The sequence below is a fragment of the Electrophorus electricus genome, chromosome 14 (assembly GCF_013358815.1).
Source record: "Electrophorus electricus isolate fEleEle1 chromosome 14, fEleEle1.pri, whole genome shotgun sequence".
Lineage (NCBI taxonomy): Eukaryota > Metazoa > Chordata > Actinopteri > Gymnotiformes > Gymnotidae > Electrophorus > Electrophorus electricus.
This window is the reverse complement of record NC_049548.1, coordinates 13,113,127-13,138,879: the sequence shown is the minus strand read 5'-3', so window position 1 is coordinate 13,138,879 and position 25,753 is coordinate 13,113,127. Positions and strand designations below refer to the sequence as shown.

The 25,753-nt window shown below is 43.5% G+C and overlaps 1 protein-coding gene across 4 annotated transcripts in view; it reads right to left on the bottom strand.

The window, feature by feature from the left end:
• The window catches only part of dock1 (dedicator of cytokinesis 1), a 184,064-nt gene that overhangs the window by 118,046 nt on the left and 40,265 nt on the right, over nucleotides 1–25,753 (bottom strand). For 2 of the 4 annotated variants that reach the window (XM_035533660.1, XM_035533662.1), the window contains exons 18-26: nucleotides 25,353–25,536; nucleotides 19,928–20,025; nucleotides 15,919–16,008; nucleotides 14,962–15,062; nucleotides 14,624–14,752; nucleotides 12,195–12,303; nucleotides 11,534–11,545; nucleotides 7,036–7,106; nucleotides 4,373–4,479 (exon numbers count right to left, since the gene is read on the bottom strand). In XM_035533660.1, the coding sequence (XP_035389553.1) occupies nucleotides 4,373–4,479; nucleotides 7,036–7,106; nucleotides 11,534–11,545; nucleotides 12,195–12,303; nucleotides 14,624–14,752; nucleotides 14,962–15,062; nucleotides 15,919–16,008; nucleotides 19,928–20,025; nucleotides 25,353–25,536 (901 nt within the window). The remainder of the gene's footprint in view (nucleotides 1–4,372; nucleotides 4,480–7,035; nucleotides 7,107–11,533; nucleotides 11,546–12,194; nucleotides 12,304–14,623; nucleotides 14,753–14,961; nucleotides 15,063–15,918; nucleotides 16,009–19,927; nucleotides 20,026–25,352; nucleotides 25,537–25,753) is intronic. The other 2 variants (XM_035533661.1, XM_035533663.1) reach the window with 1 other exon arrangement.

The window sequence follows — 25,753 nt, the reverse complement described above, 5'->3', positions numbered from 1 at the left end:
TTAGGTTCTACAGCCGTGATGTCTTATCTTAGCGACTCCTAGCACCGCTGAGATGCACTGGGATGCACCTGTAAGAAGAGGCCATCAGCAAGCTTCTTCTCAGCCCTCTCCCATCGTTCTGAAGAGCACGACACGCACACGGCGCGGCTGCTGTATGCTCCGCGAGCCACAACCTCGCCTCAACACAGAGACAATATAGAGAGGAAGGTGAAAGCGATTCACTTGTGAAGTAAAGCCAAATGTGCCAAAGCCCAATGGGTTTCCAGCACCTCGCGCTGCAGTAACCAAAAACATTTCGGGTGAAAGCTAGCACTCGGACAGGTGCGCACATTTAGAAGAACAGGCTGTCAAAGTAATGGGTATGATGCAGAGTAGAAATATGCTAACAAAAGTACTGTTCCATTCTGATCCTGCAGTTGCCATCAACAGAGATCAAAACTGCACCATAGATGTGGCTGCAATATCACAAAAATGTGACTTGTATTACATGTTAAAACTTGGTAAGCCACACACTTCAACTAACACACTCACTTTAAAAAAAAAAGCATTCCCAAAGCTATTTATCCAGACAACCCAACATTACTGACCACGCACAGATCTGAGGTGTCACATCTGTAAGAGCATTAGATGTACGGAGCCTTTACTAAATTCTGTTCTTTCCACTTTGGTTTTACCAAGTGATTCAATTGCACTTTTCTGAACAACCTAAACCCACAGATAAAATGACAATGTTTGCATTTGCTGGTTCAGTGCACTTTGGGTTTAAAAGGAGTCATGGAGGATGGTAAACCTAGGTTTCAATGCCGGCACACCTGTAGTAGTACAGTGGGTTCAAAGCCACTCTCGCTGCACAGACAAAGCCAAGGCCATCACTGGCCCCGACTCGTGATGGGGGTTTTTAGACGGCCTAAAGTGGATTCCAGTTACACTGCATGACTGCGGCACCACTAAATCCTGAAGGTCTGACGGTAAAATGATACACCATCGGGTCAAATGTACGAAACAGTGGTGAGACGTTCCTTCAACATACACAAATACTTTGTCTTATTACAACATAACATGCACAGGCAGTTTCTGGACACATTCCACTACCCAAGGACAAAGAGCAGCATTCTTAATCGAAGATCAAGAGACATGGGGTAGGAAACATGCGGTGTTATACCTCTGTTCCATTTAGTTGCTCTATTGCTGTTGGTGAAAGCGTGAAACTGGTCATCAAAAGCTTCATCTCGGCTCAAAGAGCAAAGAATATTTTGACGCCCAGAATGAAAACTGGAGGCATTCCGACCAAGCACATTCCCCATTTACTCTCGTAGCCACAGTCCTTTATTAGTCACGATTATCATTCAGAAAGTGTTAATAATTATTAGTCTACAATGTTCATTTGGATCAGTCAGGTCAAAATTAGTTAATAGACATGTTTTTCCTTCCTCTTCCCACCATGCATTAATTAACACATCTCTAATACTGTATGTGCTAACCCATAGTGCTTTAACAATAGGCTCCCCTACACCCATTTCCTCCATTTAAAGTTATATTAGATGCTACTATTTATGTTCAGACATACTTTTAAATAATAACAACAACAACAACAACAACAACAACAACTATAATCTATATTAAAATAATAAACTGCAAATACATTTTGCAATTGATTCTTGCCTCCCCCTGCTGCTTCTGAAGCAGTGAATCTCCAGGAGAGCACACTTCTGAAAACAGATCATTTAAATGGCTGCATGTTCACAGAGAAGCCGAGCCAACAGCAGACTGCAACGAAACGTGAAGGTTACACTGTTAAGGTATGTCAGAAACACAAAGCAGTGTGGCCAAAGGTTTTAGCTGAGTCTAAAACCTTTCAATATAATATAATCACTTCCAGCAGACCGGTCAGTGATAGGTGCACTAAAGTGTGAGATGAAAGAAGAAGAAGAAAAAAAAATTAAATTAAAAAAAAAACACACACACACACACACACACACAGTTAGACATTTGTTGATATTTCTGCAGTAGTTTGTAATAATGGCCACAAAGATAGTTGCAAACGTAGCAATATATATATATATATAACTGTGTGAGTGTGTGTGCTTTTAAAATCTTTTCTTTAAGAATAATGCTTTGTGATACAAGCGGATGAGGAAAATCTTTAGTTAAATATTCTTTGCAAACAACAACAGAATCAAAGTAAATCTTCAGGGAAGCAGAGACCAAAGCATTAGTGTGTGTTGGTGTGCGTGTGTTCCAGAGAGTCTGCATGTGTGTGTGTGTGTACATGTGTTCCCAAGAGTCTGTGCATGTTTGTGTGTACGTGTGTCCGTTTTCCTGAAAATAAAACCCAAATCCTCCAGGGGTGAAGCAAAAGAATCCAACCGGAACTATCGTAGAAAAACACACACACACACGCACGCACGCACACTCTCTCCCTCTTCAAACAGGCTATGATGGACTAGGAGAGGGGTTGAAAAAGAACGGAAGCTGCACTGTGAATAAGCATCGCCTACCAAAGGCAGACCTCCAGGCACTGGTCCCCAGATCAGCACAGTCCACACCAGAGAGCGCATGGCTCACATATCTCAAACCAAATCCTGAATGGGAGCATAATATCACATACCTCAATGTAAAGACTGAATTTCAGCGATAAATCACAGGAAGCCACAGCAGCTTTTTTTCAGTTTCACCTATTCAGCAATCATTTCTCAACTTTCGGTAAGGATTATGTTTTAAAAGGATCTAAATCTTCTGAACAGTTTAGTCATGAAAGAATAACAGACTCTGTGTGTGTGTGTGTGTGTGTGTAAGGAAGCTGTAATTAGGACAGGACTACACACACAGCTATAAGTAACTGCGGCTGAATGATGCTTATCTATTTAGGCCCACAGAGCCACCATGTGTTCCTGCTGATGCACCGCATCTCAGTTTGGGACACTTCCACGCACAGAGAGACATTATGACAGTTGGATGCTAAAACAAGTTGACTTGGCATGCTTAAGCCAGGTGCAGCTGAGCTGGCATTCACAAAATACAGGCAGCGCTCAGACCAATGCTGCAGACGGGTGGGTGAGCGGATGGGCTCTAGGACCATGCAGTGCATCACAGGCAACTTCCGAGACCCAGGTCTACATCAGGGGAGAATCCTGGTGTGTTTCAGTGTCTGTGTGCATGTGTGTTATGTCAAAGTGTGGAGTCTGATAAGAATTTAAAAAAACGGCTAACGCGCTACTTAACATTCAATCATTTGTCTTCATTTTAGCATTTGGCAGAGTCTTTTATCCAGAGAGACTTTATCAGTATGACAGTATGTGCGTTCTCTATGGATTGAAACAATGACTTTGATACTGCTAGTTACTACTTGTGCTACCTGCTCACATACAGACAACACACACAATCCCACGAGAAGAAAGAAAAGCTCAGCTCAGACACACGGAGCCCTTTAAATATCTCTGATGATAGTGGTTTTCATCGTATTAGATTGTAAAACCATCCAAATACAGATCATGTGTTTTAACTTAATTTAATATAGACGATATAAGGGATTCAGGTCTTAAAATGTGCATTCAATTGCATGGACAACACTGTGAAATGGCAGCATCATTAACATCCTGCATCATGTAGAATGACAACAGACCTTTAATAATGAAATACTGTTAAGAGATGCATATGCAGTCGTAGGCCTGCAACGTATGGCATGAGGCAATATAACCATGTACTAGCAGAACCATAATTTGTGACCATAAAACAATTATGTTCCAGTAATTTTTAGAAACAATTTATAATTAATTGTTTTTGTAAAGCACTGTGTATTATCTATAACACTATAAAATATACAGGGGACCTTCATCCCTGTAGAGTTCTACCTCAAATGTAATACCTTCCAAAAAAAGTACTATTGTAGTTGAAAACAGTACTGCATGAGAGCCTTAACAATGAAATGTAAGATCACTTTGATGGGGCAACTGAATGAGATGTCAGCAGATATATATAGCTGACTAAGGCCTTGTGCACCTACACAAAGTTCTGAATAAAAGAAGGTTCCATTTCAAGACATGGTACAAAACTGCTCATATTATTCTGTTTTTAAACAAATTATACTTGACGTTTTTTCTGTTGAATAAATGTCGCTGAAAGTCACAGAAAGAGGAATCAGCAGAGTGAATCAGTGCAGACTAAGGTGTAGCTAATATAGGTGAGTGTCCGGGAAAGGCACTGACATTTACATGCATGCTGTGTGCATTCAGATAAATTTGACCATATTCAGATATGGGCACACACTACCTCACACTGACACACACAGAGCCATCAGCATGGTCACACTACTCCAAAAAAGGAAATTATCTTTAAGACATGTGTGTGTATGTGTGCGTGCGTATTTACATACCATGCTGTGTGAACAGATCGCTGTGGACGATGTCAATCATGCAGTGGAGCTTCTGTTTGACCAAACGGCCGGTGGGTACCTTCAGTATGAACTCAGTGAAGAGCTTACTGCACACACACACACACACACACACACACACACACACACACACACTTATTGTAATCGCTACTTGTATTTTATTTTCACTGAATATAAATGACTAACAAAGTGCAATATATTATTTGAACCCCAACGTCAACCCAAGTGGGTTTCAGCTTCCGGTTTTTGACTTCATCTAGTGCTGAATGAATAAATGTGCCTGGAATCTGGAATCTAACAACCTTTAAAACCCTAAAACCCCATGAATCGGCAGACCCCGTTAACTCGCATATGTGTAAATGCGCACATACGCTCACACTGACACAAACATGACAACCAACCAAGGTGATGGGTACGCTACGCATGATGGGTGGTATTCCCTGCGGAACAGAACAAACTCACACACACACAGTGTTACACACATGCACGCACGCACCCATTCCAAAACGTCACAGTGGTATACGCAAATGTACGTATAAAGACATGCCTGTGGCAGAGTTGGCTGGAAGGTGAATGTTTGCAATAGGCCTGTTGCGTCGGCAGCAGCTACCTTGGCACACTATCTTGCAGAAGGGAACAAGACCGCGACAGCGCCGTATTGTGCACTGCAGGATGTGGCACAGGCCCAGGAGCACTAATCTGGCAGCCGGGAATGCCTCTAACAGCAGGAAATGTGAATAAAACTGTTTAACCCTCCAACAACTCAGGAAGAAGGGGACAAAAAAGAAGAAACAATGAAGGAATGGGGGGAAAAAACAGGATGAGGGGGAAGAGAGGAGGGATCAGGGCTCTCAGCAAGTGTCAGCGACAGCTTACCACTACTGAATTACTCAGGTGATGGGAAAATGAGGATGGAAAAAATAATGGGTTATAGGTCTTGCTCTGTTTGTGTGTGTGCATCTGCCTACCAAAAAATACATGCATGTCCATTTTGACTGCCCACAGAGCACAGTTAGGAATGGTGAAGTGAGCCCCTATCCATCTTTGTGGGTAAATAAGTGCACCAGGAATCCCCTACACACCGAGTTCCCTTTAGCCAGGCTCTGACCTTCACACAGCCTATACTGGACTACCAGATTCAGGTGTGTACACACACACACACACACACACACACACACACACACACACACACACACACACACACACACACACACCCCTCAGAGGCCAAACAGAACGTGTATGGTGGAGGGAGAAACAATTATTCGGCGGTTCTGTGTAAGGCTTAATATATACTGCATTTAGGTTAATGTGCCAGTCAGAATCTCCAGCAGTCTGCGGGCCTTTGGTGCTTTCAGATCTGACTCTGGAGTTGCTGCATGGCTGTCGCAGTTATTACCGATTGAGGCTTCAAACCATTTGATTATCTGATATGAGAAAATTCACTATAATTTATATGAAGTGTCTCCTTCATATAGCACTCATATGCTTGTAGGAATACTGAGCCCCCCCGCCCCCGCCCCCATTCCTACCAATCACCGGCACCTTTCCTCTTCCTCGGGCACAAATCAGCTCAGATATGGTCCACGTCTTCAGGGGTCCCTATTTATCAGGACTGAAGGCCAAGTCATCATTTATATTGAGGCCCAATGAGCACACAAATTAACTACTAATACACAAGCTTCATGGCTGTGTGCTGCAGCAATAAAACACCATGACTTTCCTCTAAGGTCCAGCAAATTTCCATTAGGTCAGACTGTCCTGTGGGCAAAAGACGTCACTAACATGCATGTGGAAGCCCATTTAAATATGCCCATACCGAAAAGAGTTGAAGGCCTCAGTCCACCGCACCTGGTCTGAAAAACCTCGAGTAACAGAGGGATGCGGGTCCGGCAGTGACAAGGCTAGGGCAGCATCCCAGCAGGTGGAGGGTGCTATTCAGCACAAAACATATTAACCTGGACACAGTTGCTGTCTGATCGGTGGCCCGTGTTTCTATAGAAACCCAATCACACTGAAGCCAATCACACTGAAGCCATCGGGGGGTGGGTGCATTGTGAATTTTAAAGCGAAGACATAAAGCAATGGAACCTGAGGATGTGTGTGTGTGTGTGTGTGTGTATGTGTGTGTGTGTGTGTGTGTGTGTCTGACATTATTAAATCAGCTAGTTATGCATGCCGTGAGCAGGAGTTAATTCTATAATGGGCTGAAGAGGAGCTGGGACAGCAGTTCTGAGTTCACAGGGCTGCTTAAAGACCCTGAGGCAAACAAGCATTTTCACCGAGCGTACAGATCCCAATTTGACAAATTTGCAGAATGTAATTCCTATCTTCAGCCTTGATTTAATTTGTGGCCCCTGAACAATGGCCATGCAGGACAAGAGATGGGTGGGCTACATTGAAGGAAGCATTGCACCTACTGTGGACCATAACCAAATATAAATGTCTTAACAAGAGAAAATGTGCTACCATAAACATTGAAGTACTTCTCTGTGACAAGTTTTCTTTGTCATGTAAGATGTCTTATAAAAATAATTTTACTTCCATCTGATAATCTATCATTTGTCCCTTAATTATAATTTTTTGATTTTAACAGAACCTGCTATGTACCATTAAGTATCCTGCAGGTATGAAGCAAATGAACTCACCTCAGCTCTTTGGGGTCGAACACCAGTTTGACATCATTGACAATGGTAGGGACGTATTTCAGTGCTGCACCCTACAGAGGAGGGAAAATATTTCCAGTACACTGAAACTCTCTGATAGTATAAAACACACAGATAAACACATGAGCAAAACAAATGCTTAGGACCATATGACTAATAGTACTGAGAAATTAGCATTAGGTGACATGAAGGGGGTCAATGCAATGCTACTTATGTGGTTAGCATCCATTAAAAAAGTGTTTAAAATCTGGAGATACCTGTTAAAACAAAGAACCAGGGGAAAAAAAAAGCGTATTATTAGAATCTGCACATCGTATGCAAAAATAAATAAATAAAAACATTTTGATTCATCAGCCTGCCAGAATGTTTTGGTTTTTTTTTGTCAAACCCATCCATGCTCTGCAAAGCCAGTGCTGATGAGCTGGCCTGGATCTCTGCTTCCTGGTGGCCAAACTGGGCAGTCGATAGCTGTCGGAGGCGGTGATCTGAGCAGATAGATTCGCACACCGCAAATAAGCCTTTGCACATTGCCAATCAATAGTAGTGCAGCAGAGGCCCTAGTTCTCGTCTTTGAATGTCCTGGCCATCCCTTCACGTCTGCTTTATTCCCCCTTTTTGGAGACCCAACATGTTCAAACACTACACGTTCCTTTCCACTGTAGTTGGGCTACAGGGGGGTTTTAGCCTGAAGGCTGTGCAATTCTATTCCCATCAGGTGTCCACGCCTGACCCACAACATGCAGTGTCCTGTATAATCCACACAATGTTAATTACACTTAAGCCATTCTACCACATGCAGACTCCAACAACATAGTAGCTATTAAGTTAGGCTATAGTCCATCTGTGGCCGTGGACAGTTGGCGGCATCCATCCCCCTACATCAGCGGTCAGTTCTGACCACAAAACTGCTGTTGGCAGAAAAGATGTGATGGTGAGCCATTGTAAACCCTGCAACACTGCAGTGCCTCTTACCCTTAAACCAACAGCTAACCCCATGCCGTTAGCATATCCGCAGCACTAGTAGGATGCAAATGGTCCACCATCCAAACACATGAATACCAACAATGAAACTAAAGGGTAAACGATCAGCTCCAGTGCTGGTTTTACATCACCTTTCAAGGCAACATCCAGGTTTCCTTGAAGAATTTCATGAACTGTTCTGAATTTTAACAATATATTACTCACTGGGGACTTTAACATTCACTTTGATAACCCTTACGCTAAATATGCTAATTAATAGTGATTTTACTGTTTCACATTTTGGATGTCGGAATTTCTGATCACTATGTTATCTGTGGAATATCTGGAATTTTCTGTACCAGTTCTGATAAGGAAATCATCAGCAAGTGCTATTTTATTGACGATTCAGTGGCAACGTTCACTGACCCCTCTCTCTCTCGCCTCTCACCAACTCCTCTTGTGACAGCTCAGTTGAACATTTCACCTCAATACTAAGTAAATGCATTAATACCAGGACCTGACTTAAAACCAAGTCTGTGTCTAGACATTTTAAAGCCCTGTGGAGAAACTTTAACCACCATTTTAAGATTCCAAAGAGATTGCAAGAAACTGGAATAAAGCTGATAGCCAACACTGATATTAAAAAAATCAACTGAAATTGTTCAATGACTAAACTTAAATAGCTAGGAAGACTTACTTTTCAAGCCTCGCTGATGGCCATAAACAGCCCTAAATTCCTCTTTGCCACAATCGATAGGTTATCCAAGCAGCTCACCCCATGTGCCAATAGAATTCTTAAATGAGAAACATAATGAATCTACTTTTTTGGTAGTCTCAATATTTTCCATTAGAGACAGCATCGCAAATTTCCTGTCCAGGGACCTCCCTCTCCAAGGCAAGAAGCACTATGTCAGCATTCTTGTCAGTTAATTATGAAATATTTATTAAAGTGTTTTCATTTCAACACTGCCCTGTAGATCCTCTACCCGCTAATGTTTTATGCGGCATTCTGGGCAAACCATCAATTTAATGAGGACTTTCACAAAGTCTTAAACAGTTATCAGATCTCTTCTGGGGCAAAAGAGCCCTATATTTACATCGACTATAAAGCCATTTCCCTTCTTAGGCAAAAGCATCCAAATGATTTGTTTAATCATACAATTATTTAATTTCTAATAGTTTTAATGAATTATTTTTCAGTCTCGCTTTTGAGCTCAACATAGCAAAGAAGCGGGTTCTCAATAATCTTAAAGGGAATGAAGATGCAGGTAATTATCTATACTGGTTATTTTAGATCTTACTGACACCTTTGACACAGATAACCACAAGATACTTCATCAGCTACAACACTGGGATGGCATCTCTGGCTCTGTTTTCGACTGGCTCCAAATCTGACAGTGGTTGTGAATACTGCGTTACTTTCTCATCCAAATGTCATGCTTTGCCCTATGGCATCCTCCAAGGCTCAATGCTGGGACCAGCACTATTTAATCTGCACTTGCTCCTATTAGCCAGAAGAATTTTCTTTTATCAGTATGTAGACAACACACAGCTGTATATGTCTCCTGCTACTAACCCACAAAAGGTCTGTTAGGAATGGTGAACTGACAAATGTTGCACCAGTCACTTTCAGTACCCTTAAAGGCTAAAAACTTTGTCAGAAACTGATCAGCAGTAAACTGGGTAAAGGGCAACTGATGAACTATATCTTTTATCAGATGGGCTACAGCCTGAAAAAAAATTACTCTGTAAGACAGGTGTTTATAATAAATTGTGAATAATACTAAATTATTTATTATGCTTTTTAATATTTGTAATAATAATAAAGTACCTGCATTCTATTAGATATACCTTCCACAGTGCATACAGTTTCTATCCCATCATACCCATCTTATCGCCACTACATCTGTCCACTGCCATATTACCCGCTATGAGCTACGCCTTCCTAATAATGAATTACTTATCCTACTTCCATGCATCACCCACAGCCTTAAACATACAAAATCTGATCCCCAGCAAAAGAAAATGACAAACACATATTTATTTTTATTTTTCTGACCGTCACAAAAATTGATGACATCTACATAAGTGTGTTATGTATCAAAGTAAGTGGCCTCAAGTCTCTACAGGCTTTTCCATAAAGCCCAGCAAAGCTGCCCAAATATACTGCACTAGAATTCCTGCCCATTACAGAGTGCCACATAATGTGGGCAAAAGTGGAGAACCTATGGAGAGAGACAAGAGCCATACAAGTCCCCACACATGGCAGACATGAGAGGATCCACCAACGGGATCACATTAGACAGGGATCCAGGACTAGTGGCTCCGGGCTCACTATTGCAGTCCCTCGGCGGTACTCTCAGCTCGGAGTTGCTGTTGCTATCCTAGAGCTGCCTTCTCTCTGCATCATCACAACAGTCTCCTACGCCAATAGACAGCATAAAATCAGTGATTCCGGGCCTGTGAACGAATTAAGTGTCTTTCTGAGCATTTAGCCATGGCTATAGGAGACCGGGAAGGCCGACCACAGAAACGTGATAAGGAAATCAATCCAACATACTCCACTCTGTCTTGCGTCACAGGGAGTGGCTAAGTCACAAGCGGCTCCCAGAAATTCATGTTTAATAGGGTCTCCCTTTTATTTCAGACTGCTCTGATAGATTTGCTTTGACTCCACTGTCAGTCGGGTCTTACCAGCTCCAACGAGGAAGGAGCAAACTCCACTTGAGCCCGAGTGCTCAGTGCTTACCGCTCCCTGCTGTGTTTGGAGAACCAGAAGCTGTCACTCTGCTTCAGAGCTTACTAATGAAGCTTTTGTGTGATTATGTTGTGGTGAGCAGATGGGTTTGGCTGGGCAGGAATATGCAAGCACGAATGGAGCAGGTCCCACCGGAGGAGCTCCGTGGGGCTGCCTTGACATCAGACAATGAGGAGGTGACAGCTTGAAAAGGAGAAAACCAATGCTGGCAACAGAGGAACGGCATGATTGTAAGTATTAGAGGGAGGGAGAGAGAGAGAGAGAGAGAGCGAGAGAGAGAGAGAGAGAGAGAGAGGGAGGGAGAGAGATAGAGAGAGAGAGAGAGAGAGAGAGAGAGAGAGGAAAATAAAGGCAGAAAAGGCTAAGAGGGTGGCATGCATGTCTGTAGATGTGAGAGAAAAAGCGAAAATGAACTGGAACGTCACTGCCATGTTCGTGTCATGAACCTCAAAAGAGGGTTGGATCCCCTTGGACAATACTCCTTCAAGATCAAGCTCATATTTTCTCATTTATAAGAGGAAAATTATTCATTACCAAAAACCAATTACACACACTGCTTTAGGACTGACTCATAATTTTAGAGAGGATTGGACACCGAACTGAAAAGAGTGCGTCACAGAACCAGTATGAATCGAGGTTAAATATGGCACTAAGATTCAAGAGCATATGCCACACAGGGTGAGTGCAGAGCTGCAGAGACAAATGGAGGCAGAGCGAGAGAATGAGACAGAGAGAGAAAGAGATGCAAAGAGAACAGAATACCTTAAGAAGGAGCTAAAAAGGATGAGCCCAGAGGAGGAGGATGAGGAGAGGACAGATGAAGGTGAAGTCAAAGAAAAGAATACAGACACACAGAGATCAGATCAGATTATATCATAGCAGAAAGGAAACGACAGCATCACTGCAACGATGAACCTCACATTGTTGTGCACTACAATGAAGACAAACGGGAACACGGTGTTTAAAGCAAGAAGAGGTACATGCACGCATAAACACGCACACACTGGAGTACTGGAGACAGAGCAGAGCATTTACACGTTATATCATACAAATCATGAAAGCAGAGTTATTATTTAAATAGGCATGGCGGGATATTCAAATTCATTCACACAGACTGTCACACTCAATTATTGTAAAAGTCAAGCCTCTAGTTTGTTGCATGCATCCATACAACTAAGAAAACTTTGGTTGTTTAAACTTAAAAGTTCCATCATAGTGAATGGGTAGCGTGCTGAGTTGTTTTTCATTCTAAGAGATTTCAGCAAGAATTTAAGCCATCAAGATCATGAAGATAAGATTATGACTGAAGCGTAAAAAACTTGTACAAATAAACTTAAAAACATCATGTACTGCTTACAAAAAACAAACAAGTCAACATCAAAATTGTGTGTGCATGGAGGGCGTCTGGGGGGGGGGGGGGTACCTTGACCATGCTGGTGCTCTCAGCTTCACTGTGCATCATAGTGCTGAAGGAGGTGAACAGATTCCTCAGGGACTCCATGAAATCTGCCTCTCCCTTACTCTCATACAGCCTGAAAGGGAAACATGAGCACAGACATGCACAGACACGCACACGCACATAAACACAGATCAGTGGCCTGGCAAGGATGATAAACAACACCACTGGCAGATCCTTCCACATCCTGTGCCCTCAAATGGCGGTCCAGCCGTGTGTGTGTGTCCAGAAAGCATGACAGTCTGGTTAGGGTGTGATCAGCATGGTTAACGTGTTAAAATAACCCAACACTTAACACAAAGCAGACATAACAGAGATGTGTGCATATTCAATGCCGATGCATGAATGCCGCAATCAAAGCAATGTGCGGTCATTACTGTGAATGCAACTCCTCGCCTCAGCTTGCAGTCAAGAAATGGTCATAAATGTTCTCACGGTTTATAACTTGCTGCTGACTGACAAAAGTGCACTATGCACAAAGTAATGACCAGTAAACAAACCTAGTATTGTGAGGACGCACAAACCGCTGCACAAACACACGCACCTGCACGCACATACAAAATGGCTACACAATCTTCCACAAAGAGCCATCAATCACCTGAATGGGCTTTTCCCCCCAAAATGCAATTTTTGACATCTCATACATGGAAATTGTAAACACTAGCACATGCACGCGCACGCACCCACTCATACAGACAAATATCTTGCTGTAGTGCTTTTTCTAAACTGGTGTGTATTCCTGCAGCTGAACAGTAAAAAAAAATCAGTGCATGTGCACGCACACAAGCAAACCCTCCCCCACATAATACACTATACATGAGACAGAAGTTGGAACAGGGTGGCATACACATTTACACATACAAACACACACATATGTGCCTACACACGCACGCTGACATATGCGCAGGGAGTGCAGAAAGCTTACACAGATCAGGTAGGATTCGGGGCATTGGCCGCATCTCAACAAGAAGTGCATATACCGTATCTATCCACTGCATTACACACACACACACACACACACACACACACACACACACACACACACACACACACACTTATTGCACACAACACAGTTAGGTCAGTTTGCGCACGACAAAATTCATTTTCCTTCAACTTGTTTCCAAAGAACACAGTTTATAACATGTTTATTTGGAGGGAACAAGACAAAACAGGCTCTTTTGTGCTTTATCATGCAACTCCTATCCAAGTCAAAGCATTTCACACTTTCGGAACTTGGGACTAAAATGGTTTAGGCTGTTTTAGCCCTCAGGTCTGCAGATTAGCCTGGGGAAGGGTGCTCTGTTCTCTCCACGAGAGCTTACAGCTCATCACTTCTTGTGAACTCAATTTATCTGGGGTCATCATTCCATACAGCACCTCTTCAGTCCCACAGGCACATAGACACCTCATCATTTGGCAAAGGGCATACCCAAAATCTGTTTGAATTTCCAAACCTTAGTTTGATAAAGGATGAAATGAGATTCTGAGAACTAGACCATTCAGAGAACGTTTGTGTGGTAGGTAGACAACCAACCAACCTTATAAGAACCCCATCAAGAATGCTGGCCCACCTGTAACACCTGTGTGTGGAAGGTAGGCCACCTTTCCCACACAACCACCCTTACCAGAAGCCTAACAAGAATGCTAATCTGCAGAGCTGAGACCATCTACCTTGACCACCTACAGCCCTCCATACGGAGTACAGGATGTAACAGTGATAATGGGTACCACACTGCCATTCCAAAATTTCAAGTATTGTATACTGAAGTAATTATTCATCAAGGAGTTCTTCAGAGTATAGCTTTGCATGATCTTGTTATCATGCAAGTGCACAGAATTCAGAGCGTGCTGTCTACTGTAAAATAGGAATTAACAAAACAACAAAACAAACAAAAACAAAACACCTTGCATTTGTAACTCCTCACTGCCCTCATAGGGGAAGGGCTTGTGTCATTATACTGGTGTGGCGTGTTCTGTCAATACAAATATGCACTGCAATCATGGATAATCAAGAACTGTCCTGCACCCAGAGCCAGACCTACTCAGGCTTCCTGGACACATACTAAGCCTCATCTCGGAATTATTACTACGGAGAATCGCTGTTAATGGTTCGATTTTAATTCCATGCTATTCCTGGACTCGACAGCAGTCAGGACAAGCTGTGGGGGTTATGGGGGATGAGTTGACCTCCGTGTGTTTAAAGTTTTACAAAGGTGCTGTCTCAGAACAAGAAGCATCAAAACAGAGCACAATCCCAGATCGTTTCCCATTCTCCCAAATGAAGATGTAAATCAACACACCATAAAGTTCTTGGTCCCCATTTCAAATTCTGCATATTTACTTTGTAAAATATTTGGCTCACTTTGGTTTAGTCACAAAGAAGCAAAGGAACGTACTGGTTGAAGAGGACTCGGGATCGGACGATGAATTTGAAGATGTACTCCAGAGCCTTCATAGCCTTCAGGAGCTGGTCTGTCAGTTTCTCAGCGTGATCCACATAGTTCTTCAGTACTTTGGTCAGTTTCCTGACACACACACACACACACACACACACACAATAATATATATTATGTAATAATGAGTTTAGAATTCACAAACTGTAATTACTACACTGAATTGTAACATGCATGTAAATTTCTTCCTCCTCCGCTGATTAAAAGGTTAGGGGTGAAGAGGCACAATGAAATTCACTCTAGTAGATTATGAGGGGGATTCGTTGGGAAGACCCACTCACGTGTACGCCAGGGTGGCACTGAAGTGCTTGCGGATGTACGTTTCCAGAACGGGGTTGAAATGCTGGAACTTCCTGTCTGCTATCAGCCCAATTATGAACACCTACCCAGCACACAAGGTCTCATTAAAACAGAGCCCTAATCACACATCGCTTTAAAAGGGGGAAAAAAAGAAAAACGTCTTGAAAAGGCACAACAGAAATAGTGCAGAGGGGAATATCTACACAAGGCAGCACAAACGTGCATGAGTGAAACGTCCTGCTTTCAACAGAAGGGAGCGGAGGGAAGCCACTGGCCAGAGTTTCCCGAGCGCCTGCCCTAGGGGCAAAAGGGTTAAAAAACATCTAACATGCTAGAAATCTGCTCGGAAATAAAGTGCCATTTCATATTTCAAAAAGGTTATATCAGAGAGTATATGAAACGTCTAACGTTGCACGCTTCACTGATGCAATGCGTCTGTAACAAAAACAAACTGCAGTATAGTCCAAAATGCTGAAGCCAAGATCACATGAAGGAGACGGCCCACAGAGGTGCACGGCTATGGCCACGCACAGCAAAGAGTATGACTGCACTTTTCAATGACAATCTGTTTGCGGTATGAAAACTATGCATATAGACTGCCCTGCATAAATGGGTTTCCCTGCCCATTTGAATCTACACAGCATATACCTTGGGAGTATACAGAGCATCTGCACTCTGGAGCAGAATAACTCCCTTGTTTTAAAGGAGAACGCACGTAACCCATACTTTACAATGACAGCATAACCAGTCTATTAGTGTGTGTGTGTGTGCATGAGTGTGAGTGTGAATTAACTGCAGCTCTAATACACTGACTATAAAAGCATTTGTAAGTTTGTAAGCATACTAGACATTGTTAAACATGGACTATTTTTTACTAATTTATGGTTAAAACCATAATTTCATGCATGATGTCCCCTCTAACAACACCCCTTCCTTACCAAGGCATCAAACACCAGCGTGTCAAAAGTGTCACTGTCAGAGTTTTCCATCATAATGTTGAATAAGGCATCCAGAGTATCCTGTAAGAACTGGAGACACACACACAAACAAACAAACACTTGAAAAGTCATGATCAAAATATCTTCAGTACAGCAGGATGTGCATTTCTTGCCAACTCCCCCAACCATTGGAAGGTATTGCCTGCTTTAAACCCCATCAGTCTAAATTACATGCCACTCAGACCTTTTATTCGTAATAGGCCATCATTCATGTGTCTTGCAGTAAAGAGCAGTTCAGGGCATTCAGGCTGAAAAGTAGAGTATGTAGGGAGCGAGCACGCAATCTGGCGGGCCTTCCAGAACGACACGGGCCTGTGGCTCTGACAACTGCACTGGGTTCCCGAGCTCTCAGCCACATGACAAACAGCAAATCTACAGATCGGGCATTTACTTTCTTCCCTGTAGGGCTTCATTGCCATACCTTTCCACTTTCTCAGGTGCCAGCAAAATGCTGCTTCTTGGGTTAAAAAAATGAGGTGGGGGCGCACGTTTGTCAGAAACGAATGAATATCGGAAGCTGGTAATATGACACAGGGAAGACAGCACTAATTTATGCAGTAATGTCTTCACACCTTGATGAAAAGAGAACAACAAAAAGGTGCACAAGTTCAAAGGACCTTCAACAACCCCAACAAATGAGGAACTAAACAACCAAAATAACCAAATACAAAAAAGCCCCAATTATCCAATTCCACAAAGACAATTTTCTAAATAAAAAACAGTAATCACGCTATTCTGAAAAAGACAAAGTCATCATCATGTTTTTTGTCTGGAAGCCCCTTTGTCTTCAGTGGCTGTATGAGACCAGAGTTGCTCAAGTTGCACTCGTGATGAAACTTTAGGAATTGTTTTTGAGGTTCAGGTATGTGCAGGGTGTGCACGCTGAAACACCGTAACAACTGCATTAACCTGTGTCTACACCACGGAGAGGTACAGACGGGGAAAACCACACCGAATGGCCTCTTCCTTTCACCATCGGAGCTTCCCTGTATGGAAATTAGACACGAGTGCAGCATAAAATCAGGCGGATACGTTTTCTGTGGATCAGTTTCAGTGTGAAGCCACATCAGAATATGAAAATGGAGTGACTTAGAATGAGGCTAGACTAGACATGGTCATCAGTGCTAGACAAGTATTTCAAAAACTGACAAGCTTGTTGTGTTTTCTTATGCAATAGTGTCAGTAGACCAAGAATGATGTGGAAAAGCAATCCTGTGAATGTAAACAGCTTGTTGATGAAAGGGGTTAAGAATCGTTATGACAACTAGGCGGTGCACAGTTGAACGTTACCCTAACCCTGGTATCATAATCAATATGATTGCTCATGGTTGTGGACATTGGCACGTTACAGAGTAGTTGTAACTATACCTTTAACCGTCAGTGTGGTCTTCGCCCAACTACCAACTATTGTTCCAACATACCACGTAATTGCGCCATGACCAGATTCTAGTATATTTGAACCAAGTGCCATAATCTTCCCCTTTGTCTGCTAGACTCTCCTCTACACTCATGTGTGTACAAATGCGCACACACACAGACACACATGCACAGGGAGCCAGTATTTCCCCAAAGTCTCCCCATTTGCTATGACTGTGTTTGCTTTGTTTGGATTAATAAATGTTTAACCCTGTTGCCTGAGGTTCAAACAAAAATATGTTACCTGTGAAGCCAAGATTATTGCTGAACTATATCCTTCAGAATTTAATTAAGTTATTCATATTATCACCAATATTATCACCAGTAAAACCGATGGTAAAATTTTGACTTAGCTAAGGTTATAACAAGCAGTTAGAACTTTAGCACTATTAAATTTAATCAGTATTAATCTAATGATTGTTAAATTTAAATGTTATCTAAATTTTTATGTTAAATCTAAACATCGTTTCATGAGACTGATTACTTTAAGAAATTTGAATAGCATCTAAAGCACAGGCCAAGATTACCACAGAACAATTTCAACACCTAGTGGAATCTGTCACGACAACTGCTGTGGTTCTAAAGGCCAATGGAGTTCTAACAAACTACTAGGAGTGTCTGAAATAAAGCAGCCATTCAGTGTATATGAGCCAGACCTTCATGAGCGAGAGGGATGAGAGTGAAGGAGAGGGTGGAGAGAGAGAGAGAGTTGGCAGCACATGTCTATAGGTAAAGATTCAGTGAGGTTAGATAAGAAATGTCAGCATTTTAAAGAACCTTTATGACATGTTAACTGCCAATGCTGAGTCCTATCGGACTGGTGCTACAAATCAATGAATGTCTGGCTGAAGCCAACAGATACAGGGCCATATAAATGTGTGAACATTCGGCTCTAAACACCATCATACAGAAGGGCATAGAGTGCAGAGGCACAACAGCAAGCACGCTGTCCCCAAAGGCCTTTTCTACAAACACCTTTTCCAGGTCTGGACTGCACACTCCCTTCACTTAAAATGGTAATGGCAGACAATTTGCATTTAAAAAAATAAAAAATAAAAAATTATATATATATATGAAACTAAAGACAGAATGCACACCTACAGTGTTGTAGTTCTCCTTCTCTCTTACTCCACTCCACTCCACACACACCCACACCCACCCACACACACCAGGTGGGCTCTGGATGCAGAGAGCTCACAGTGGAGATCACAGAGTGGGAAGAAGTCCTTTTCTAATCCAGCAGTGTCCCTCCCCAAACCTCCCTCCTCCTCTTATGTTCAAGCTGTGAGCTAAAGCGCTCCATAGCAAGCACAACTGATGTAGACAGACCTCTGTTTTCAACAGAGCACCTGCACACAGGAACGCTTGGAAATCACACGCTTCTTTTGCAGGGTGACAACAGAAATGAATCCATTTTAACAAGGCGGGTCTTCTAAAATCTAGACCTAAGCATAATCTAGAGCAAGATAATCTGGCCGATAATAGATATCTGATAGACAATCCGAGTGCAGTAAGAGAGTTTTCCCGCCATGCAGTGTGGTTCTGTTACTAATCCGCAGCCTGTTCAAGTACCCGTCCCCATCTCCCATCACATAACAGTACTGTTAAAGTGGGCGGAGTATTTGAAGACTGTGTCGATCGCGTGATTTCCCACGGGACAACAATGCAAGAGTAAACACAAACAGTGGAGGAGCTTCGAGTTCCGATTTACCTTTTACTCAGCATTTGGTTTCGCGTGAAGAGACAGAGATGAGATGCAGCGAAAAAGCTGGGAGCAGTCAGAAAAAGCACGCTCAAGAAGAGAAAGAAGCTTTGGCAGACGATTTCAAAACGTTTTCTGCCATACGGATGAGAGTTCAGACATTTCCCCAGTGCACTGACCGGGGATATCACTGCCATGATGTCTGCACCATTTAAGATTACTGAACACAACAATGCTTTGAGGAAGCTTTCCCCAGCATGCACTAGTCACCAGCAAGGGCTACATTCAGAATAGTGGTATGATACGGTAATAACATTTCCCATAAGGCTTCATGACACTGCTATAAGCCCAATTTTATATATATATATATATATATATATATATATATATATATATATATATATATATATATATATATATATATATATATTTATTTATTTATTTTTCTCCCCCCCCTTCTTTTTTTGACAATTTATGGCAATTCTGACACTATAATGACAGGGTTGTAAAGTTTTCTGTAGCACTTATCCAAATTTCATTTTTTAGTTTGAAAGATTTTTATGAATGCCTAATGATGGATCAGATTTGCTCTGAACTCCTGGCACTAATGACCAAAGAGTCATGAGGTCAGAGAAACTCTAATCCATCATCTGACACATCATTACAGGTTCATTTCAGTTCCCATTTTAAGCATTAGTACAACTGTCTTTTTATACCAAGATTCCTTCCAAAAAAACAAATCTCCAGCTCACAAAACTGCAGCATAATAAACGGCTAGAGAGAGAGAGAGTGTGTGCGCACGCGCAAGTGTATGCAAGCTTTTGTTTTCACCTTAACCACCTCTCCTCCATCCACCTTCATGAGGTGGCGTAGGTTCTGCTGAAGTAGGCTGGTGTTGGAGCGCCATTTCAGCAGACCAAGCAGATCCACTGCAGAGAGAGAGAGAGAGAATATGAGAACAGCACACTAAACAGGACTCTGACACACACCATCCTCACTCCCACCAGAACTTCAAACAAGCAATGCAAGCAGAGGAGGTGGAGGTGAGGGGAGTTCACAGGGTGCCAAGCACTGCCTAATGAGAGAAGGAAAGCACACCTTTCATCCATCTTCCTTTTGGGCATCGTCATCATTTTCTTCATTAAAAATAAGCCGTTCATGTTTAAAATAAATCAGCAGCTTTTCAGGGAATTAACTATACTTGCCAACCAAGCAAGGCTAGTGCAGGCTAGCATCCAGATTGAGAGCTCAAACGAAAAAAAAAAAAAAAAACGACAGTGTCGATCTGTTTTAGATGTTTTTAGATGTTCGATCATGAATCATGAAATGCGTGTGTGCGCGCATGTACCTAGACAGAAGACCTATGAAGACAATGTGCTTGAAAATTTAAACAACAATAATAGGAATCATAATCTTCATCGTCATCATCATCGTCATCATCATGCCACGGGGAGCCAGATGGAGAGACTGAGAGAGGGGAAGATTAAAACCCTCAGCAGCCAGTAGAAGGGCTTGTGTGTAAAACCCCTCGGTGCTATGCAGGGTTACAGTTTTTAATCACGTGTCTTATTCAGCTCATAACACGCTTGATCATGATTGTGAACTGCGTCATCTGCGTTACAGCCAAAACGACTGCAAACACTAAAGTGCCCTACAGGTCACAAACCACCCTGGAAAAGAGCAATGGCTTTGAAATAGTTATTTTTGCCCCCAAAAAGGTTCACCAAACAGCTTTTCTAATGGATTTCCTGTCTCATGGCGCACACAGCCATCGCCATGACATAGAGGGAGTGACATTTAAAATGCCCCAAGACAAGAGAGACCAAACAGACATAAATCCACAGGGACTGGGAAGACCATGGTAGAGAACTATGTCCCAGAATCCTTTCAGTCGACACCTAAACACTTCAAAAGAGAGATGGCTCAAAGCAAGGCTAAAAATCACCATTCCCTCGAGGATGGATGACTGCATGATGACAAAAATTATGATATACAATGATTAGCCATAATACTAAAACCACAAACTATAGGTTCCACATGTGCAGCCAAAACCACTGTGACATATTGAGGCAGGGTCTCCACATGACCTCTGAAGGTGTCCTGTGGTGACTGGCACCAAGATGTTAGCAACAGAGCCTTCAAGTCCTGCAATGTGGGGCCTCTATAGATCATAGATGTTTTATCCGGCAATCTGTGCTTGATCTGGTGGGATCTGCGGAATTTGGAGGCCAAGTCAATGCCCTGAAGTCTTTGTCATGTTCCTCAGAGCACTGCTGAACTATTTTTGCAGTGCGAGAGGGCACATTATACTACTGAAAGAGGCCACTGCCATTAGAGGATACTATTGGCATGAAGGGCTGTACAAGGTATCTAAAGTTTATGTAGGTGGTACGTGTCAAAGTAACATCTACACGAATGCCAGGACCCAAGGTTTACCAGCAGAACATTTTCCAGAGCATCACACTGCCTCCTCCGTCTTGCATTCTTCCCATCCTGTTGCCATTTCTTCCCCAGCTAAGCAATGCACGTGCACCTGAATATCCCCGTGGTGTAAAAGAAAACATGATTCATCATACCAGGTCACCCCTTTCAATTGGTCCATGGTCCAGATGCTGAGGTGTTCACAGCAGGCACTTTTGGTGGTGGACGGGGGTCAGCATGGACACACCGTTTGGTCTACAGCTACACATCCCCATATAAAGCTGTGATGCACTGTATTCCAACACTTTCCTATCAAAAGCATTAACTTTTTCATCAGTTTGTGCCACAGTGGCTCTTCTGGGGAATCAGACCAGAAGGGCTTGCTTTCATGCCCATGTGCTCTATTGAGCTTTGGGCGTTCATGACTCAGTTCGCCGGCCGTCATTCCTTGGACCACTTTTGGTAGGTACTTGCTACTGCACACCAGGATCATACCACAAGACCTGCTGTTGTGGAGATGCTCTGACCCAGTCGTCTAGCCATCACAATCTGGCCCTTGTCGAAGTCACTCAGACCATTACACTTGCCCATTTTTCCTGCTTCCATCACATCAACTTCAAAGTTTACTTCAGAAATATTCTCATCTATATTATGTGAATCTACATTGTATGCACTGGTCTAACCTTTTCAGGAGACCATAAGAAATTGATGAATGAATATAATCCTGAATAAAAGGGTCATTTACTACTTGACAGTGAATTATTTATTTTTGCTGTAACCTGCTGCCATCGCCCAGTGCTTGGACTCTTCCGTCTGCTAAATCCATCATGTAGCTGTTTTCAGTTCCTGCGTCTTGCTTTGCTAAATGAAATACCCGCTTAAGTGGTGTTCAGGTCAGGAGACTGATGTAGCCATGGAAAAGTCCACTGTTGCTTTAAATAGTGCACACACTTCTAAACATTTGATTAGATTAGTGCACTTAAGATCCTGCTTCTACTGTCAGTAGAAAAAAACAACAACTGATCCACTTCCACCGGCGTCCATGCCAAACCACACCACCATACTTCATAGAACGCATGGCCATGTACAATTTCTTCTTCTCATCCCATGGTTTTGGTACGGGTTAATCTTTCAAAGCTTTAGCCTGGCCTATTGCATAATGGGGGGGGGGGGGGGGTCAACTCACTCTTCCGAGGTCTTCATGTTTAAACGGCAGCAGTAGGCTCCTCATATGAATGGTACGTCTGAAATCAATACCACACCTCTTGTCGACTCTCTGCTACATGACAGCAGTCTAAGAATCACCACTGAAGCCCATCAGATATGATCCTCAGAAATGGAATGAAGGGCTTTGATTCCTCTGCTGGTCACCCCACAATGACGAAAACGTGCATATATGAAAAGTATCATTGTGTCTGTCTGTCCAGACAGACACATAAGCAGACACGCACATGCGCACACACACACTTCTGCTGCCCCCCCCCGTCCCCCATTATACATTGCTCTAATTACAGGTAAATACTTCCACATTTCTCATTTCCTATTTGTGAGGTAGAGGGAAGGCACTACGAGAATTCTGTAAGAATGACAGAGACTGAGAGCTTGAGAGTGAGAGAGAGGCAGGAATCGTCGCTCTTTATTAAAAAGCTGAATCGGGCGCAGCACGGCCATGACCTGATTCTTTCATATAAGCTAAACGGCTGCTCGCATGTCCCTGGCATGGGGACAGCCGCATCTGTCTGTCTGCTGATGAACGGACAGGCAGTCAGTCAGAGACCTGGCAGTCTACACTTAAGACACTTCCATTACAAGGTGATATAGCCACACTGCATGCAGCAAAACACATGCACACGCACGCACGCACGCACGCACGTATGCTCTCTCACAGCCATGTACTCGCTAGATGTCCTGCAGGCTGCATTGATTTTCACCCACTGGACTGGCATACAAAACACCACAACTAGTACAGCTTAATCAGCAGGCTGCTGCACCTTAGTATGCTAATACGGGCATGTGTGTGCGTGCATGCATGTGTGCATGTGTAATATTCAGCTATGCACTTTCAGCACCTCTGTAACACAGCAGCATTCATGTACTGGCGAGGAGATGATTGATGCATATTCATGAGACAAAACTGCCTTTTTCTGCCTATGACCAAAACAAGCCTGCCTGTTTACACATAGCGCAGACAGTGTGGAACGCTAAAACCTCCTCACTAAGGTCATTATCATGTCTGGGGTGTGTGTGTGTGTGTGTGTGTGTGTGTGTGTGTGTGTGTGTGTGTGTGTGTGTGTGTGTGTGGTGGTTCAGTATGGGGCAGACAGGAGCTGCAATCTCCGGTCTTCATTAAAGCCGCATGTGGACCACGGCGCTGGCTCTGAGGTCACGCAACCTAGCATGCCGGTATAGCCATAGACTGTTAGCACTGTGCTAATGAACAGACAGGTGGAACATGTGCTCTGGCACACATGCAGAGGGCCAGCGCGCCTGTGGAGAAGAGTTAGCGCACGCCGCCCAGTACCTGAGACGACAGGGGGTTATGGCGTCATTAAGTCCGACTCCTGTGCTGTGGGAGCATACGAGCTGAAAGACCTTTCAACATGGCTACTGGCTGAGGAGTGGATTTCAGTGCTGGTACTATGATGTCCATTCAAGGACAGAGATGAGGGAGAGAAAGAAAGAAAGAAAGAAAGGATAGGAAGAAAAGAGGAGAGGAGAGGACTGCAGTGGTCTTTACTGCATTCAGTGTGTGATCAGACTGTAATGATTTCCACTTGCTCCATCTTTCCTCACATCACACTGCGAGTCCCACCCACCTAAGCTCCACCTATCTCCCTCTTGCGCACGTTCAATGCAAATCCAGCACAAAGTGGGGGAGGCCCACGGGTCACTATTGTAATCATGGTCTCTCGCTCCATCAGGTTCAGCATTCATCCGCTTCTCTCCTATTGCTCCCTTTCACAGTCACCTGTTCTGAATTTCAGTTCCTAAATCGCAGCCCCCTTGCCACACAGACACACACTACACACTCAGGCAGAAGAGCACACATGTGACTAAACGATTACACACACACACACACACACACACACACACACACACACACACACACACACACACACACGCACATAAATGTTTGCAAATGAGTGTGCAGGTCCCACAGTGCAGTGGAGAGCAACATTCAGTACTCATTTGAATATTCCTCATTTCTAACTTGGATTTTTATTAGCTTCATGTGCAAATTTACTATCTTAAACAGAACCAAGCCAAATCGCTGCGCAGTGCTCTCCAGCCCCGGCACCCTGCGCCTCTCCAGCTCTGTACGTTGGGTGCGGTCTTCAGGACTGGCTCCGGGCACCCGCTGCTGGAATGGGTTTCTCCCGTCCTCAGACGCCTCTTTATTCGCAGAGGAAACGAAGGAGGGAGGGCGGCACTGGCGGATGCCCTAGTCTCTCCTGCTGCCCCCATTCCACATACACAGCTCGCATCGTTTCATCTGTCCGCGTTCCCCGTTCTCTGCCCCGAGCGGATTAACCACTGCTGAGAGGAAGGAGTGACGGACAGAGGTGAGGAGGAAGGAGAGTGAAAGGAAACCTGATCCTGATAAGAAAAAATAAACAAACACAAAAGCCACAAAAAGAAAGAAAACAATAAACCCTGGATAGACCGGGTGAATGATGGATAGCTGTAGGAAGGGAAGGGACAGAAGTACACAGGCACAAAGAGAGATCGCCTTTTCATGGATCCAAAGGAAAGGGCTTCCAGATTGGGGTGTGTGTGTGTGTGTGTGTGTGTGTGTGTGTGCGTGCGCGCTTGCGCGCGGGCACGCCTGTCTCACCATTCTGCGTGAGCTTGGTGGAGCACACCAGCGTGGAGATCTGGAAGGAGTCCTTGCTGATGGAGCAACTCCCCAGGCTCTGCGAGGTCTTGCTCGAGGTGAAGTGAGCCCTCTCCTCCAGCTCCAGCTTGGTGGCCGACAGGTTAAGGTACAGCGAGAGGTCCTCCAGCTTCTTCATCTCGGCCTGGGCAGAGGAGCGCGCGCAAGTCACGCACGGTCATGCCATCACACACCGATCGGCTTCCGGCAACAAGGGTGTTTAGTAGTACATTTTAGATCGGAGCAGGGGGCACATCTCTGCTGCCCATTCCTCTTTGCACAGCTCAGTGGGGATTTGCCCAGGTCAGGCTACACAGAATTCTGACATTTGATATGCAGATATGCAGAACTGAATGCACTAA